Below are 19,286 nucleotides of genomic sequence, written 5' to 3'. Positions count from 1 at the left end.
TTCCGATTCAACGCGATGTCAATCGTATCTCGGTTGTCACCTTCGCACGATGGGTTATCGACCACGGCACTACAGATTGCACGGTTCGATTAGGTGCGTAAAATCGGCTCTCGGAGTACGCATCAATCTTGATATACCGCTCGCTATACCAGTCTCTCCAATCAAGGATACTATTTACAAATAAAAATACGAGGCAGTTACACGTCGAGTCGAGCATAATGTTTTCAACAACATCAATTGCTTAGTGTCTGAACCGTAGACTCACTCTAACATCCGATTTCAACGAATCGAAGCGAGTCGAAAATTCTCAAGGAAGCAGCTTTCGCTCGATGCACCCTTCAACGTTTCCTGAGAAATAATCCTGAGGCTACGCGAGGCAACGTCCAGTTAACGGAATCATTCATACTCTACGTCAACCGTACGCGAACCGACGAGGGAACCAGCACTTGGCACACGTCAATGTCAAGTTCTCGTACTTGCGTCGTGTAAAAGTGTAAGAATAGAATCGAGTGGATAGGTTTTCCTCGTCCTTCCTCGACTCGACGTAGACAGAGGTACACTTCTTCCCGTTTGAGAACGCTTGAGCGTAATCGGTAATGGTCGCAGGGAAAGAAGCCAGAAGGAAAACAAAGCGGGCATTATCGTTCTTTGGGAACACGGCCGCTTGTAGTCGCTTCAACGACTCGTACGGTAATTATGACTTGATGGCTCTATTGCTGCGGTGTCTATGTCGTTTGAACCTGTTTTTTTTTTTTTTTCTGAATGCCAGTCATGTTTCAGTCTTTGAGTCGCTCGACTGATCTTGAAAACGTCAGAACTTGAGATCGGTTGAGGGAGTAAAAGGAATTCGTTTTGTTTCGCTTGTGAATACACTCTGGTGATTCTTCTTGAAAAAAAGTTGTATAAGTCGTAAAACCAATCGAGTCAGATCGATCTCACATGTAATATCGAAAATTGCAGCCATTTAGAGTATTCGATAGGAAGAAAACGATTTTATCAAGAATCGAATCGAAGCTCGATCAACTCCAATAGATCAATTTACCACCTTGCCATTATTCTGGAACAGAAAGTAAGTAGAAAATTCACGTGTCAATAAAGATAACGAATAGACACCCTTCGATGGATTGTGCTAATCAACAGCGGTGTGGACCGTTAGGTACAAACGAGAAAGAAATATGTAGAGAAAGAAATTATTACCATTCGGAGGAACCGAGTTGAGTTGGCAAGCCATGGTTTGTTGATTTGCCACGGACGCGGTGGTATTTCTATCGGTTCTAATGTAGCGATATACGCCGGCTGTTAACAACTCTTTCTTCTCCTTGTGAGCGCGCCCGTCGCGTGAAACAAGATAAGCGAAAAAACGAGGGATAAATAACGGAGGCTACTTCTCAGCTATCCTTCCAACGACAAGAATTCCTAAACGAACAACGTATCTGTGTACACACACGCGTGTGCGTGGCTGTGCGCGTGTCACCATGGTGAAAAAAAAGGTTGCGAGAGGAAGAAGGAGAGAGCGTAGAACGCGGATGTTTCCGGAACACGGTGGATGGGCCGTGTTTCCGAGATAAGACGCCTAAGTTCGGCATAGTTCGGTAAGTGGCGAAGATAAGAGGCATCAAGACGACTGTGTTCAGCCGTTGGAAAACACGCGATAGCCTGTCTCCAGGTAATCGACGCGACTTGTAATCTTAATTACCTGAATACCGCAAGCAGAATCGCGTAGCTCGGTGTATCAATATGACCGTTCTTTACGCTACGAGCAGAAAGAAAGCTTGTTAAGTGCGATCCTCGTGAGAACTTTTAAGTATACACCGCGTTCTGTTATCGGTCCAGGGAATGGGTCGAGTCAGTGACAACCAACGATACACCTGCGATTAGGAGGAAAGCGTAGAAATAATGTTGTCTTCGAGAAACGATCATTCGACGAATGAAATTAAGCCGAAGGGCAACGACTTTTTGGCTCGTTATTGGTTGAGCGCTACTTATTGCTCGCGTAAATTTTAATGGAATTCGAGAATGATTACCGAATGCGTCTTGTTTCTACGAAACTTGAAAGTCCAGTAAAATTTACATACGAGATTCGAACCGCTTTGCAACTATCATTCTGATAGTTGTAAGCTAACAGAAAACTCGTTAAGCGCGACCCACGTGAGAACGTCGGATAGCAAACGCAGTGCGCTATTATCGTGAACGAGACGATAGCCTGAGAAGGCACCTGCGACCAGCTTTGAAGGTATTTATAAGGACGACAAGTGTCTGGGAAGACGACTGGATGTCTTAGAATAATCTGTAACTCATTACGTGTCTGTGATAAAGGTAATTCCACTCAGTCTCAAGGTTACAAAACCCATGTAAGTTTTCACGAAGCACGTAGTTCTCAATATCAACGAGATCATTAGCCTCGACTCGTTGCTCGGTTCTTGTTGATTGTATCGATTGTCATTGTTAAGAAGTTACGAGCATCTTGACGACAAACACAACTGTCTTCCTGTGTTTAATGATCGCCACGCTACTCGAATACGGTAATTATGGTGTTACAGCTATTGTATACCTTAATTTGTAGCAACACCTCTTCGGTTATGATTTACACGCTTCGTTTCAAAGTAAACTTCGCGTAATATATCGTTCCGCGACAATCGCTGACTCGATCAATCGAGGATGAGTCGATAAATTGGTCTTTCGTGGCGGTAATGCACGTGCCACATGTGCGCCTTTCGTATATAACCCTAAATTCATCGTTGCACCGACAACTTCTCCGCGGATTAATGATTCGCTCGAACGTATCCGAGTGCCGTTTGTTTGCATATCATTAACGCACGACGCGGTTAATTAATCGTTCGACGATCAGCGCTGTTACGCCTGTTATCCGCTTTCAATTTGCCATGCAAATACAATTTCACAACTTCTTTTTTTCCTTTGCGCCATCTGCTCGAGGCGGCCGCTTAGCATTTTTCATCAGGATCATGGAACGACGAGTTCGCATTGCCGCGTGAATCATGCCATCGCGCCATGTAGCTTCATTTGAGTTATTGGCTGTTCTTGTGAGAAGCTCATTTGTCGAGACCTATCAAGATTATGGACTTGAGTGCTGTTAACTAATGGCTTTCATAAAAGGCAATTAAAAATTCTCCGAACTATCAAGGAAATTGTAACCACGGAAATTTGAATATCTGATGATAGGATTTTTCGCGAGCTTCGAACGCGCAGGTTTGGCGCGATAACTGAAAATGATCTAGAAACGTATTTCTTTGACGTATTGCTATGTTACATATACATATAGCATTTGAAACTAATAGAAAATGCCTGCGTGTGAATTTTTCGTCTCACGCTTGTTGAAAATCCTATCGTCAATTTTTTAAGGTCCCAAGTCGAGTTGGAATATCAACCAGTACACGAACTTCGTTCATTTCCATCATACGCTACCAAAGAATCGGCAAGATTCGCCCACTCCAGAATCCAAAAGCGTCCTGTATCCGTTTTGTTTTATTTAAAACGTCAAATTGGTTTATTTCTGCCATACATTGGAGTGGAGCTGAGAACAATTCCTCGGCAGGACGCGCGGATTAACCGTAAGCGGCCGATAAATGCGAGCACGCGTAACGAATCGGGGTGCACGCAATCAAAGGGGAGCACACAAGTGTACGGTAGCCCTGCAGCGCGCAAGAAACCGCTGCCAATAAATCTACGTGGGCGAGATTGCCTCTAAGATTAAAAGTACGCGGCTCGGGAGAGAGCATATAAAAGTGCCGGGCACCAGGAGGAGCCGTCGAAAAATTTTCGGTCGCACGAAAGGGACCTGGTTCGCTCTCGTTTGCATCCTTCTGCAGCTCGCACTTTACGGGCGCGAACCAGCCTGTTTCTCCTTTTTTCTGCGAACCGAAACATGCGACATCGTGGCTACGGGGAGAAAACGACACCGATGACCAATGGATTCCTCGATTAGATGCCCGGCTCAATTAAACGGGGTACTCCCAGCTTCTCTTCCCGCACGATTTATCGTTGCCGACCCCTTACGTAAAAGTGAACTCGTTGTACAGGGATTACCTTATACTTGTGGTCGTTGAAGATAAAGGATTTTTTCTATGCAAAGAGAAAGTCTCTGATATTTCACTTTTTTGGGAGAAGCAGATCGCAGCACGAAAAAGTTTGATAATTACGACATATCAACGCGAAACTCTTTAATTTTTTAAGAAACGGATCATGGAAACAAAAAAATGGATGATAATTAAAGACACTGCGATTTTTAATTACGAAAATCTTCGAATTTTCCGGGAAGAAACCAAGTGAATTTCACGAAAGCAGTCCCAGTTTTCTGTACCCCAACTTCGAGGCACCAAAATCTCGAGGCGTTATCCTGGTTACCAAAGGTGTGACGATGCGCCGCTCGCAGAGGAGAAAGAAGCACAACGAACAACGCTACGACAAGAACGCTCCCGGTCAGAGCAGAGGGGCTGTTACTGGACCGGGCAAAGAGAAAAAGAGACCTCGTTATGTAGCCTGGGTCCAGTATATAAGTACGCAACGAGAGATAACATCGGCCCAATACGAATATACGTAGCCGGGGGCGCGTAACGCGAATTAAAAGGATGACTCAGGCGAGGACGAGCATGCTTTTGCGAAACGCAAGGATATCCTAACAAGCAACCGATTAAACCAGACCACGGACGATAAATGACATTCGCTGCGAGAGGGATGAAGTTGTCTCACGGTTTTACACGCTCGAAGGAGGCTGTTCGACGTGTGCTATTACAATCAGCGTGCGGCTTCTCGTTCTAATTGACGGTCTGCGATCATTTCGTGCGGCATCGCGTGATTAGCTCACAATCAAGCGAGCCACGATCCATTGCGTTTAAAACGGAGCTTCACGCGGCGATTTCGACTTCCCATTCGAGATGCTGCCACGACGCTTCAACCGTCGCGTTAGCGTGTTTCTTTGCGGTTGTCGGCACTCCGTTGGGTGCACCCTCATTTTACTCGAACGATCCACTGTCGATGGACGATCGGTTAAAATCGAGCGGCGATCGCTGATGGAAACGCGTCGCCTCCGGCTGATCCTTTTTCATCGACCGTTATACACTCGTATCTTGCGATGCGTCTCGATTGCTGCTGTCAACTTTCGACGTGGTAATTTACCCAGTCTTCGGGTAAGCACTATATTATACATATATCCCGCATCTAATTCTAAGAAATATGCGTTTCATACTTCAGGGGTACAAAGAGGAATGCAACGTCTCGTTTAAAAATCGGTTCTCGAAAAACTCGAGTGGAGAAATGTTCGCGATCAAACAGCACGTTCAAAAAGATGCTTAGCAACGTTGTCGTGCTAAGGAACGAGTGGTCCCGAAGTCACGAGGAATCGCGCGTCCACGCGAGAGCCGGTCTCGAAAGAAACTCGAGAGCTCGAATTAAGTTCTCTCTGTCCCTTGCGTTTCGTTCGTCCGCCCGTTGTATCCCGTCTTCTCCTTCGCGCCGCTTCATGCCACGACGACCAGTTCGCGCACTCGTACCACCGACTCTCGAGTCGGAGGCGCGATCTCGTAATTATTACGTCGCGCAAGATGCGAAGTGACGCGATGATTACCCCATCGCGAGGCTGCCTTAAACATCCCCCCATCTCGAGGTCTCCTCTCTCTTTATCTTCCCCCATTCCCTCCCTCCTATTTATCTTAGCGTTTTTCGCAGGGTAATTGCATCGGTTTCGGACAAGACAACAACGCCCGACCGCGGATCGGCCGCAATCTCATCGGTCTACGAAGCGCCTCGATCTTTAGTTGATTTATCTCTTTAATAACGGCATTAAAATCGACCGCACGGCTTATTACGAGTCATCCATCACTTGAACGGGTCGCGCTCGTCTTTCGACTGTGGCGTGCGAGTTTCAATTTCCATGGTATCTCGGACCTTGCGTTTCGCTCGACCGTCCTCGCGCGACCTTTCGTTGGATTTACGAGCGCCCGAGCCGTTCGCCAGTGGTTCGTCAGGCGGCCGCTACGTCGACAGAAGGAGGAATAAATCTTCGCTTTAAAATGAAGCGGGCGACGAAACGCGGCGAGAAAACGAAGCCACCATTCTCCAAGCTAATTGTCGGCTGGCGTAAGCGGTGGAACGACATGCCGGGAGCACAGGCGCCCGAGCGAAACGGGGATGGGGCCGAACGGAGCGCGTCCTCGTTGCACGGTAGGATGCACCGGGCCGCCATTTTCGTGGCGGTACAACAGAGGCGTAATAACTGCTGGAATTCATGGTAATGGCGATAATGCGTGCCTGGAACGATGGGGCCCGCAGGGGCTGAAACAAGGAGGAGGGCGGTTGCGCCGAACAGGCCTCGAACAGAGGTGGGGCACCCTGCCACGATACGAACAGACTTACGTATGTATGTATGTACACTTTGGTTCGCGTACGTGCGAACCAAGGTCCTTCAGGGTAGAGCTGGCTTTCTGATTGGACGAATTCCTCCGACCGAATGTACAGCACGGCCTCCGTCCAAAGAACCTTTTCAATCGAAACCGTTTCTACATCGAGTGTTTAAGCACCGATCGATGCGGTTTTGTTTTTACGTTGTTCAGTTATATGCAATCTTGTCTTTTATTATTCAATTCCGCGTAACCAACCTTGAATTCTTATAACCATCCTTGAAATCGTCCATATCGAATTTGACAGATTCAAATGTTCGCATCTCAGAACCTGGCAGTCTGGAAATACTTTTTTCTATTTCTTTTTATTGTTTCGTTTCGTAGTCTTTTGATACGAATCTCTACGATTACCACCGTGTCAACTAAGTCGAAGAACGAGGAGAGAAAAATAGATCGTGAATACGATCGCTGAAGGGAGAGTCACAGGAGTGGTCGTATCGGACCTCCGATTGGTCGAAACGTCTCAGCCGGATGTGGAGGTCGGGCTAAAGCGAGGGCGAGCTCTTGAATTATCCGTCTTAATTTGTCCGTCACGAGAATTAGCGCGAGTCGAATGAGGGACATGTGGAGAGGGAGCGTGCGAGAGAGCGGTGGAGTGAAGTTTTACAGGCACGAACGCACGCCGGGCCTCCCATGGTGCACCCAACGGTCGACCTTTCACCCCGAGGACCCCATACGCTGGAAGACGTACACCTTGCGTGCTCGTTCCTTTTTTACCTTTTAACCAATTCCGTCCTATCGATTATGACATCGCGAACGCCTTCCAGGTATACGAGACGTTAATGTTCTACGTAGCGTTACACGTACATTAAAAGACTACTCCTCTTCCTTCTTTTCCTCAAATGTACAAGCAGATCGATCGTTCGTTTCATTGATTCTATCGGAAACAAGCGGTAAATGTTATTTAATAGTTTGCTTTAGAGATATACACATTCTAACGTTCTATTACCTAACATTAAATCTTAATAATCTAATTTCCAATGTGTACTGCGACTGTATCGACAGCTGCCTGACCATCGATTTCGAGTATCTTCTCGTAATGAAGTCGCTTCTATTTTCTTATGTAAAAAACGAGCAAGAGAGACCTCAGGATGGAACCGCACGTCCGATAATGCCCGTCGTTTTCTTAGTCGGTGTGCATCGTTACATCTCGTAATAAACGTCCGCAAAAATTCATCTAGTCTGATTTTTCTCAGAAATCCTTTAATTACGCGAATGTCGAGAGTCGTACTGGTCACTGGACTCAGAGGATACTTTAGGAGAGACCTTGTTTTTCGATAGAAACTTGGCTTGAAGCATCCTCTAGAAAAGCTGTTTACTCGGCAAATACGCCAAAAATACGGTAGAGTATGTACAGAAGGAATAACACGTAGCCCTTGATGTTACCACTATAATACTTTCCTAACCCTTTTCAAGAGAGGCCCGGTTGAAGAGCCGACAAGAGGAAGGCATTCCGAAAGGGACACTGAAAACATCATCTTCCAGAAACGCGTCGTCAAAGCAAAACACTCAGACAAAGGATCTTAATTGGAACCGAAGAAAAATCTATAAATTTGATCGAATAAACGATTCGTCGCGTGTTTGAACGATTACCCACGAATATCTGGAATATCAGTATCGTTGGAATGGAGCGCGTGAAGGGTGGAAATAAGATTGTGCCGGTGGCACTTACCGAGAGTGCCGTCGAGAGAAAAGGAATGCCTGTTGTTCCTCCACGCCCACGAACACAAATCACAAGTGGTAAGTCCGTCGGTGGTAACACCCTCCTCGGGTAAATAAGGTGGTCTAGGCGGCGGTGGTACGAAGCTCCCGATCACAGCCCAAAGAGAATCGACGTCGTTGCCGACGCCCGTGTAGTACAGCAGTTCCTCCTCGGCCACACCGGCAAACCAGTCCATGTCGTTTACGCTGGGATGAACCGTGTTGGTGCTTGGTGTGCTCGTACTGACGACCGTCACCTGCAACGTGAACATCCCCATTAAACAATGGATTTTGGTTGAGACGTTTAAAAAAGACTATTATTTCTTTACAGTGAAACGAATCCTTCGAGTATACGTTGGATCCTCCTTTAAACGTTCAGGAAATTGTCGAGTAAAGGATGGTGTAGATACCAAAGAACGACTTTCTTTTAACAGGTTGAAATGGACAAGAAGTTCCGGATAAATACGGTTAATGGAAGCAGCGTGGAAACATTACGCTTCCCAATTGGAAGGATACCTACATCTGTCCAGGAAAGCAGCGAGAGATTGCAGTGAACAGACTGATGATCCTCTTCCGCTCGTGTTTCGTGAATCACCGGCGCAAATAGTGACTAAAAAGTATACCGTTCGGCTGGTCGTTTCGTTTTCTGAACCGACCAGACGAAGAGAGAAAGAGAGAGAGAGAGAAAGAGCGGCACTTTGTGGGGAACGCTCGGTCGTCCTAACTCCTACGACAAACAGTTGAAACGGTGCGGGCGGTCGCAAACAAATCTTTCTCCCTTCGTCTCATCGCTTCCAAGTTCCGAGTTTTACGCGACGGATAAACCTCGGTAAACAGTGACAAAGCGTGACGTACGTTCATCGTCGACCGAATAACTGGGATTGATGAGTCGCGTCCTTAGGAGTGTTTCTTGTAATTGGGGCAGTGCACAAAGGAATGGTGACGATGCACCTTTGGAAATATTCTCATCGTTCCACGGTCTAGCGACGGACTTTAATCACCGAGAGATCTAATGCATCTTCCTTTCATCGATTTTTTTGATGACAAGATTCGAATATGTTCCATTAGGCGTGTAAGCAGTTTCTAGTAACTTCCACGGTGTAACAATATGGCACGTGATTGCTGAGTATTCTTGAGCTGTTATTTTAAACATACCATATTTTTTTTGTAGTTTTCTATATTTTTGTTATTATTGAAATTCCCTTGAATCGTTGAAATTTACATTTTTTTCTTGAATGGAAAAGTCTTCCAAGTTGAATGTAAATATTGTAGAAACGCGTTGCTAACAGGGGAATTGCCGAGATGACAGATTATTCCTCGCTGCATACATTTTTTATCTCAGTTTTGGTATAACTTTCGCTAAAAGTACAAAATGGCTTACAACAAGTAATACCGTTCCTTCATGCTTCAATTTATGATCTCGTTATACAACGGAGACTGCTATAACTATCAACATACCTTCGAATTCGTAATGAAAACCGTAACATGATCGAAAAGGTGAAATGCCCTTACGAAGATCACGAATTACGCTATAATCGTTGATAACTGGAAGCCACGAGGATTCTACTCGACAAAATGAGCAACTGGCGCATATTACGGGGAAATATCGTGCGGATGATTGTAACGCAAACTCCATTCGATTAATAGAATGAACGTTGTCGTGTTGGTATCTGCGACGAGACTAACCTCCCAGCGAGCACGCTTTAGGGAGGAGCGACTTCGAACAATTTTCTGGTATCGATGCTTACACAAGCCGCGATTACCCCGACGAACGACCATGTGCCACGAGACCGTGGCCGCCTCGAGCAACGAATTTCACACACGATTTCCCTCGACTCGAAGAAATACCACCTTCCACGCCGCGTTTCTTTCAACTACGAGAAATTGAAAGGAGCGTATTTATATTCGTCACAGCCCGAACCTGCCTTCCAGCCACGCGCAACATAATTGTTCGTGATTATTGAAAGAACGAGCCACGAAGGACTAGAATTAAGGATAAATCGTAACAGTAATTTCTATCGTCCTATCGTTCGTTCTAACTTCGTGCACCTTTAAACATCGTTAAATTGATTCCAAGAATTCGGAAATTTCGTGTTCGACCATGTCGTGTCTTTGTATTTCTCGACAATTTGTCGATAGAGCTTGACGAGAAACATTGTTCATGCACGAACTCGAGGCGAGCCTTCGCGAGAATTATATTGTGCTCGTGTTTCAATTAAACGAATTGTATCATGTGGAAGATCGCGTCAATTTTTGTGCCTCCTTTCACGCGGTTTCTCCACAAAAAGAAGTAACGCACAAGGATCGAAACGCCCTGGTGTCCCATGGGCCGGGGTGCTTTTGTGTCGAACGAAGGGGGTCCATGACCGTGATTATGGATGGGCCTTAGCGTCGATGGGGCCCCGCGGTCGCCGCACAATGGCATGCATTGATCGGCTTAATTACCGTGATATCGGCGTAATTAAAGCCCCGTTGTGTCAAGACCCTTCTCTCGAAGGCGTCGACAAAACCCGTGACTGGACTCCTGGCATCAGGATTTCATCTCCTTCTTCGTCGCACCTCCCTGTTCGCCTGCTTTTTTATTTTCTCTGTTCCGCTTGATTCGAGAGACCGCTCTGTCACTTCCTCGCGCGCCTTGCCGATGCTTTGTTAATAAGCTATTATCCGCACACGGTGACGCGCCTTCGACGAATCGCCGCGTATTCCACGCTTCAGGCGTTTTCAATCACTATACGTACGAAAAACGCGAACATCCAAGCGTATCTAAATAGACGTGCCAGTAAAATTCCAATGATCCTCGTTCCAAAACCTTGATCATCCGTTACTGATCTCTGAGAACAGTAGGTATTACGAAGATCGAGGTAAGCACAATCTGTCAAATTTAATTTTAACTTACACCGTGTATGATGGAGTACAGAACAATAGAATATCGTCGTATACCACTTTCCCAAGAGATCAAGTCGCGTTGGTTTAAACGAGTTACAAAATTCATCGTGTTTTTATAATTTCAAGAGCCCGCGTCAAGTTTGTGTATTCGAAGAAATTCACACCCTTACGTAACGCCGTTCACGCGATTAATTCGAGTAGGAAGCTGAGCAAGAACGGTGTAAACGAGACAACTAACCAAATCGTGCGAGATCCAGCAGGAGTTTGACAGGAATCGTGAGCAGCCTGAACTCGGTGAGTGAACACAGCGGTTCGCTGTAGTATGTATATACGGTTACGTTAACAAATCGTGATGAAGTCAGCTTAGAGCACGATGCTTGTCGCGCTACGGTCAATTAACTCGTTCGGAAAAAGGTCTCTTCGTGAGAGAAATTGATTGATTTGCGATTCTCCGCTATAAACGTAACGAGCAGACCGAAAGCCTCGGTGTGCCACGAGAGGAGCCCGTGGCTTTTCGATCTCCTCTCAGTTGGCTCGTTACGTTCGAACGGGACGTATCGTTATAATTACGAGGCGTTGGCGTTTACGAGCGAGAGAATGATGCTTCGTTCCTGTTAACCTGAACGTTCTCTTCGCCGCGTCATTCGTTCCTGTGCTCCGCGAGCGTCGCCTCGTTAAAAGATTCGTTAACTTCGCGCCAACCGATCTTGTTTATCGTATTATTCCGCTATGAATTTTAAATCGTGGTCATAAAGAAGCTCTAGCTTGCTCAGAAAATTTCATTGTTACAGAACCTTGACTCGGACTCGAAGGTTTTCTGCTGGCACAGAGGATTCATTCTCTGCGTCGTAAAACAAACACGCGCTAGAAAAAGAGACAGTTCCTCTCAGCGGGACAAAGGGACGAATTCTCTCGTAAAATCGGAACGAATCTTTCCCACTGTCGACGGAACGCGTCAGCCCTTTTCCCGAAACCCCGACTCCCCCACTTGGAACGGAACGGCACGAATTCCTTGGTCTCGGCTCGAATCCATCTTAGAGAATTACACGTTGGAATTCGCGCCCTCTTTCCGTCGACTGCGTCGGTCTCTGTGTTTCGTCGGCTGCCGCGCTGTCCATTTGCAATTCTGACACACTTCGCGGCGCGGCTATAGAAGCGATCGTCCCTGTATCGACCTCTTCGACGAGGCCGCAGAGGAATCTGTCCGCAGTTTGAAGGAGGAAGGTGCCGCGAGTGGCGGTAGCGTTGGAATACCAAACGATTCCCGGAAACCGCTTCCACCTCACCCCCGGTTTCGCAGCCGGTCTTCCTCCTCTTCAATTTCGTCCTTCTCGTGTCGCGCGTTCGTTCGTTCCTTGGCTCGTTCTCGTTGGTCCGCTCGTGTCCTCGTGGTCATTTTCGTTGTCGTCGAAGAAGGCCTCCCCATGCCTCCGAGTTTTCGGGCGCGATACAGAGAGACGCGTGGAGAGGGGGCTGGACTGTTCGTGGCCAGCTTTAAGGGGTCGTTAAGAATGGGTTCGAGGGCCAGGGCCGTATATAACGGATAATTGACAGCCGTTCTCGAGACCGCCGTTTACTTTGCATGGACATTGAATCCGCGCGGCAACGCCGGACGAATGGACGGGCGGACGGACGAGCGGACGGATGGACGAAACGAGACGAGAAAGCATCGACGTGGGACCACGAAATTCGAACGCGAGGGAGACCGGCCGCAGATACGAGGATGCTGTTAAGGGAACGGGCTAAGGGAGGTGCGGTGTAAAGGCAAATGCTCGGGCTGGTCAACCTCGTAAATTCTTCAATTTCGATGCTCGAAAAGGCACAAACGCGGCCGTGTTATGCTACTCTTCCTCCCGTAACCGCGACCACGAGCACGGATTCGGTTTAATTGCCGACCGCTGGGAAAACGGATCGATCCCGCTTGTGCCGGCGTTGAAGTCTCCGCCGTTGCAATCTCTTCTGGCGCTCCGATTGCAATTGAAATACGAAACGAATATTTTTTATTATTAGCATACCTTTTTCTCTTGTCTAACATGTATATGTGTAATAGTTTATGTGACGTAATATCATTATTATTGATTCGAAATTGCACGTACCAGGGCAGTGACACGTACAGTACTTAGAAACAGGATTTAAACGGTACAAGAAAGGTCGGTGAATACGCGTGTCATGTGATATTATCCGGGGATCCGTTCCACGCCACATTCCTGAACGACATAATAACAATGTACAGTTAGACGAATGACAAGTAGAGCAGTCGCGATGCCCGTGAAAGTGCGCTCTTCTTCGTCGAGTTATGCCGCAAATTACGATCTCCCGCTGGTTTGTAGTGCGCGACCCCACGCGTACCCTGATGTACGTACTGCCACGCAACTCTCTCGCATTAAGAAAGTTGATGAAGTCTTTCGTACACGTTTCAAACGACCACTTTTTCCCTGTATCGCGTTTCTCACCGTTACGATCATGGCAATCTGTACGACGAGGGAATTTTTTTTCTCGACTGTCTCGTTCTCGACTCTCGTTCAACGTGAATTATCGGGCGTGAAGCTACTTAAGGGAAAACAGATGTTCGAACAATTCCGTGTGACTTTAATCGCATCGTATAGCGTGAATCGAGTGGTGACACAATCGGACGGTGATGAACACAGGAGAATCTAGCGTTTAACGCGCAAGAGGGTGAGAGCGAATAAATTTTGATACTCCGCAGGACACCTACGCTCGTAGAGCGTATTTTAAAACACAGAGACAAATAAAGGGGAAGAAATGGGGAAACAAACGGACAGGAGTGGAGGGGCACGCAATGTACCGAAATATGCATTTCACTATGGTGTCTGTGGGCTGGACGATATGTTAGCGAGATTGGTATCAGCCGGGAGCGATGGGAACGATTCCGCGAAAGCAGGTTGCCCGGTCCAAAGTGACTTGTCAAAAGATTCCCGACCGCGCTCCCTCTCTTTCCAAGAGTCAGGTAATCGATCGTGTGGTTTCAGGCAACGATTTTTCTGTTCCTCGACCCTGGTACCTGTGGTTTCTCCTTTTCTATTTGTCGCCCCGACCTTCCTTTCTCCGACGAATCGTGGACTTGTCAACTCGTTTGGCTTACACCGGCTCGATGATCGAGATAAAATCCAGTGGTGGCTTAGCTACCCATAATGATACCGGTGCAGAACTCGTCGATGGACCAGTCCGATGTCACAATATTGATGTACACGCGGGTGCAATAGTCCTACTTGACCCGATCTCGATCTTTGTCGAGATTCCAACAAAGTGCTGCTGTTCGATGATTCGATTATCAGTTTAAGAGAGACCGACATCGCTCGGAGAATAACGTACGCAACAAATTTTTACTTCTCGTTATCGCAGTGGATTAATTTTGATATCGTTTAACACAATAATGAAAATTACTCGAAGAATATCACCGGAATGGCTGTAAATGATCTTTAGCTTAAATCGCTTCTTACTAAGAGAACGCACCTCACGTGGAACCGGAATAGAATTTATTAATGCTTTTCATTCGAGCGGGCTTTATTGCCCCGGCGAAAAAACCGGTAGCGTTGTTCGATTTTGCTAAAGTCCAATTACCCCCTGATAACAAAGGCGCGCTTTGCTTGCTGCCAACATAAATTACAAGCCATTTAATTAACCAACGTATTACGAAGAAGAATCGAGCCCGTTAACAAACTTTTGCGTAATGAGTTCGGTCGCTTTTATTGCGACGTACGACAGAAAAAGTACGAGGAAACGGGTAAGAAAGAGATTTTATCGTCGTGGGCGAAAAAATGAAGATCGATCAATTTTTACAACGGTGTATTACCGTTAATTAGTAAACTCCAGCGTGCGTTTCGCATTACTACGTTAATTACTCTTAAGAAAAAACTCGTTTCATTCGAAGAGGCATTTCTCCGTTGCTTGGATAGTGCATCGTCGAAAAGCAACCAAACGCGTTAATAAATTTCGCTGTAACGAGTCAGGTCGCTTTATCAATGTTGGCGAAAAAAACGGGAAACGATCAATTTCTAAGAAAACGCGAACGGCCAACCGGGATGGAAAATTAGTTAACGCGCGATCGACAGGTTATCTTGGTCTTCGTCCTTCTCGTCCTGGTCAAACTTGATGAACGTACCATAACCAGTTCCACAGCGCGGTCTATGAACGATGGAGCAAAGAGAAACGAGAAGAGAATTGGATGAGGAATAGGGAATAGGAAGATGCGGACAATGAAGGAGACGAAGAAGAATAGGGACGAGGAAAGGATGAGTGCAGTGTATAGTAAGCACCGCGACTACTTTGTCCGTCTGTATACGTTGAATCATCCGGTCGGTTTCCTTTCACGAGCCGATGGCAGCCGTTCCCGCATCAAGGCCTGTGGTCTCCTCCGAGCAAGCATAATGACTCAATCCGCGATCCACCTTGCCCCCACCCTCTCTTCCCAACCACCAGGAAAGAGATCTTCGTTTCTCTCTTCTCCCCGTATCTTCCTTCGACTCCGCGCTGTCCTTTCTCTTTCTTCCTCACGCTGATATTATACGTTCGTTCTCTGCGAAACCCGGAGAGGCCAGATTCTCCGGTAGAACCTGCGATTTCTCTCGTCACCGTCTCTTTCTGGACACATTTCGTTGTCTTTGTTACTACGACCGCTCCTTTCATCGTCCTTAAGCCCTCTTCATTTCCTTCGTTCGACTTCCACCATTATGATCATCAACTACTACCGATTTCGCGTCGTTTCTTCTTTTCCGTCTCTTCTTCTGCTGCCACGATCCCTGGAAGGCAACGTTACCCGACAATGGTCCCCGGGCTGAACGGTGCTAACTCGACCGGCTCGCGTGACGGGCCGCTGTTTGTAATGCTCGACGACCCCTCTTGTGATTATAGCTCATGATCCTCCCGGGCCGGCACAGCTATGACGAGAGAGAAACCAGGCGACGAGATGCGGACGTTCACAAGCCGCACTGGAACGAACCGAGTGGACGCGTAAGGTTGGTGGCTAATTGCCGGCCGACCGTATCATCTCCGCCATTCGGAGAGAAAATCAGAGATTGCCCGGCTGTTAGCGTCGAGGTCCCACTTTCGACCCTCTCCTTTCGTATCCGATATTATGGCTTCGAACAAAACCGCTCGAGGATATCTCAGAACTTCATGTAAAAGTGAACCTCGTTGGCAGGAGAGCCTCTCTTATAAATTGATAGTTTATCGGCCCCGATAGGGATACTAGAACGTCACGGAAGCGATTAGCCGGTTCATGGGAAATTTCGTCGGAATGCCATTCGAATTTTTCACGGTGGCTCCATAGATTAAAAGATACAAAGTGCGCCGTCTATTGGAAGCTTGTACGTATCACGCGGGGCTTCAGGTACACAATTTATTACTAGGAAACGCAATGATCCAGCGACCCGTGGTGAGGAATCCGAATAGCGATTACCATACGGCACCGTAGAGCCCGCTTATTCTGCGGTCGTACGCGGGATCGCCACCGTGTGTCCTACGAGCGTTGCGTGAAATAAGAATCATTACTTAGCCATCAAAGTAAATGTTCGACTCCGAGGATGTTCAAAGGTTTCTCATAAGACAGGAAACTAATGCGCCCATGAGGTTAAAGACGGGCGTGAATCGAACGATTCGAGAGTCAGCTTGGATTATAGATTGCGTTTCCTACGATTCGAAAAGGCACCAAGTTCAACGTTTTCTGTAAATCTTACTTAATGGCTTCGAGTATTAATCGCGAAGAGACTGGGGTACACAGAAACTCACTTATCACTCTATGTCCTAGCTCTTCCATATTATTATTTTATAAATGGATATTCGTTCAAAGTTCCCTGGTGCGCAACTACGACTTGATCCCTGAAATAACATTTTTCTAATCACAGGTTCGTTAACTTTTCTTGAATACCGGTGCTCGAACAACGTTCAACGTTCTACGAAACTCGACGAATCAGGACGTTCAGAGATCACAATGATCGCTTAATTGAGCGCGAGATTTCGTGGTATCGCTGGAGGAGTAGCACCGGCGGTCAAATTTCCCGTCGATAAGAATTCTGTGTTTCAACGTTGACAGTGGAACAGCTCCGAATGATTCGGCACTTCTGTCAAGGGGGAATGTGGTTCCGAACCGGTCCACGCGCCACCTTTTCGAATTGCGCTTGCCACTCGAATACTTTGTACCGGGTGTTCTACCCGAGTTCATTATCGGAATAAATTTCTGTCGACATCGTAGCTCTTTGAAAACCTCCGAATCGCTGATCGACTTGAATCTGTTCACGTCTTGTCTAGTCAAACTCGTCGAGTCGTGTCCGTACCTCTATCTATCTATTAAGCATTCTTGTTCGTCGCTACTGAAATTAATTCTGGTTGAAGTTTTAACGATTGCTCCAGTAACAGATATACAGCAATCTCACAGAAATTAATTTTAAGATTCTCCTTCATCATTAAGAAAGGTATGTAATCTGCTGTAATGTAGCTGAGATTCTAGTCAGACACTGTGATGAAAGAGACAGGCGCCAAGTATTTTCGTAGACCTCGGTCTCAGAATCAATTTCCATCGTATAGAAAAATATGAAGTTCTAAAATCTACCCCTTCAGCATCCATGAAAGTTCAAACGTCGAACTTATCCGCTCTTCAAAGATGACTATTGTTCTCTCACGAATTCCCGCGCAAGTATCGTACGGCGATCGACGCGCAAGGAGCGATAATATAATCGGTCGACAGCGGTCGGAGATGGATCAATTACCACGAGAGTATTCGCTGGAAGCCGACCGCTAAACGACATCTGTATCCCGGTTCGTAGCCGGGTCCGCGTAATAATGGATCGGCGGTATTATTATGATTTCAATGGTGTGGCCCACCGATGCAAATCTAGATCGTGCAGCGGGCCTCGTTATCGGGCACACCGATCAGTACGGTGATTGATTCTTCGGTATTCATGCGGATCGGCGGACTGCGATATCATCGTCGTCATGGTGGAACCGGCGCGTTGCCATAGCGAAAGAGACACGTTGGTGCCGCGATACCAGAGATACACTAGGGCTCCCCCTGAAAACCGTGTCCACTTCCGATCGACGTCACGATCGACCGAAAGCTACCGACCTAACTACCAGTCGGCTTGCGCGTCCACCGTGGATAGCTTTCAGTCTCTCGACATCGTGTTTAGTCGAGTGAAACGTCATTTTTCTGTCTCCATCGTTCGTAGAATGGAGAAAGAGAAGGATCGTGGCCGATGTCGTTTGCACGTCGTTCGATCGTCGAACAGGAGAAATTGATCTGTGAAATATGGCTTCTACCATAACCACTGGGCCGGGCAAATTTTAATCAAGATTTCGGTTCGATGAAATTATCGCTACCGCGAAAGGAAAGGTGTCGCGGGAGTTTCGCGACGTTGATGCATGGATCGTTTAGTATCTTGCCGTGCGAACATTATGCCATCACTTGCAACACCCTGCAGTATAGAGGGATAGCGTCATGCAATAATGTCGAACCGATGACACACCGATAAATACCTCGTCGTTGGCATCGTTGTCTAGGTCTCCGTGCCGATATCTGTCGTTTCGCGGTTGTAATTTGTTGCCCTCCGGCGATTCAGAGCTTTACGTAACGCTTAATAGTATGTAGGAGGTATTAGCTGTGTAACTATGAGATCGGAACGTGACTTGTCGATAAGTTGTTAACGGAAGCTTGATCTCGTTGTATAAGAGCAATAAAGGAACGATAATAGAAGAATTTGCGACAATTGAGAAGGCAAAGAAGAAGGAAGTCTCGAAGATATTAAAACGGGAAGCCTACTTTGTATTCTCAGAGTATGACCTGGAGAGCGCAGTTAGAACCTTGTGGTTTACATTTCTTGCCGATTATTTCCATCGTATCTCAACATTATGGACGTCGAGATAAAAGTTGCATTACCATTGGTTGGAATTGCAACAGCTATAGTGTCAAGAACTTGAGCATCTCGGCATTTGCAACGAGCGTCGGTGTATTTTTATAAATTCATCATTATAGGTGATATCGCGGCGTTCAGATCCGCTAAGAGAGCGTGAACCACGTGTAGCAGTTGAACATTAAGAATCCGATTCGCTGGACGATGATTCGAGCGTGCATCGATGACGACATCGCTGCTGGCTTAATAATGTCTCCGAACACGAAATCGTAACTTTGTACAGCGTATGGTAAAAGAGAGAAGAGCGGCGATCAGCGAAGAATCGTGGAGAACTTCGCGACGACGAGGAAGAAACGAACGAAGAGAAAGAAAGGAAGGAAAAAAGAGGAAGAGGGAGAAGATCGCGTTGAACGAGGGAAAG

General features: G+C 46.7%; 1 protein-coding gene across 5 annotated transcripts in view; it reads right to left on the bottom strand.

The window, feature by feature from the left end:
* Positions 1-19,286, bottom strand: part of LOC126867785 (TSC22 domain family protein 1) — a 203,165-nt gene that overhangs the window by 24,854 nt on the left and 159,025 nt on the right. For all 5 annotated transcript variants that reach the window (XM_050622738.1, XM_050622718.1, XM_050622728.1 and 2 more), the window contains one exon: positions 8,086-8,371. In XM_050622738.1, coding sequence (XP_050478695.1) covers positions 8,086-8,311 — 226 coding nt within the window. In that variant the 5' untranslated portion in view covers positions 8,312-8,371. The remainder of the gene's footprint in view (positions 1-8,085; positions 8,372-19,286) is intronic.

Source organism: Bombus huntii, chromosome 1 (genome assembly GCF_024542735.1).
Source record: "Bombus huntii isolate Logan2020A chromosome 1, iyBomHunt1.1, whole genome shotgun sequence".
Taxonomy (NCBI): Eukaryota; Metazoa; Arthropoda; class Insecta; order Hymenoptera; family Apidae; genus Bombus; species Bombus huntii.
The sequence above is the reverse complement of the archived record's forward strand: the minus strand, read 5'-3'. Positions and strand labels throughout refer to the sequence as shown.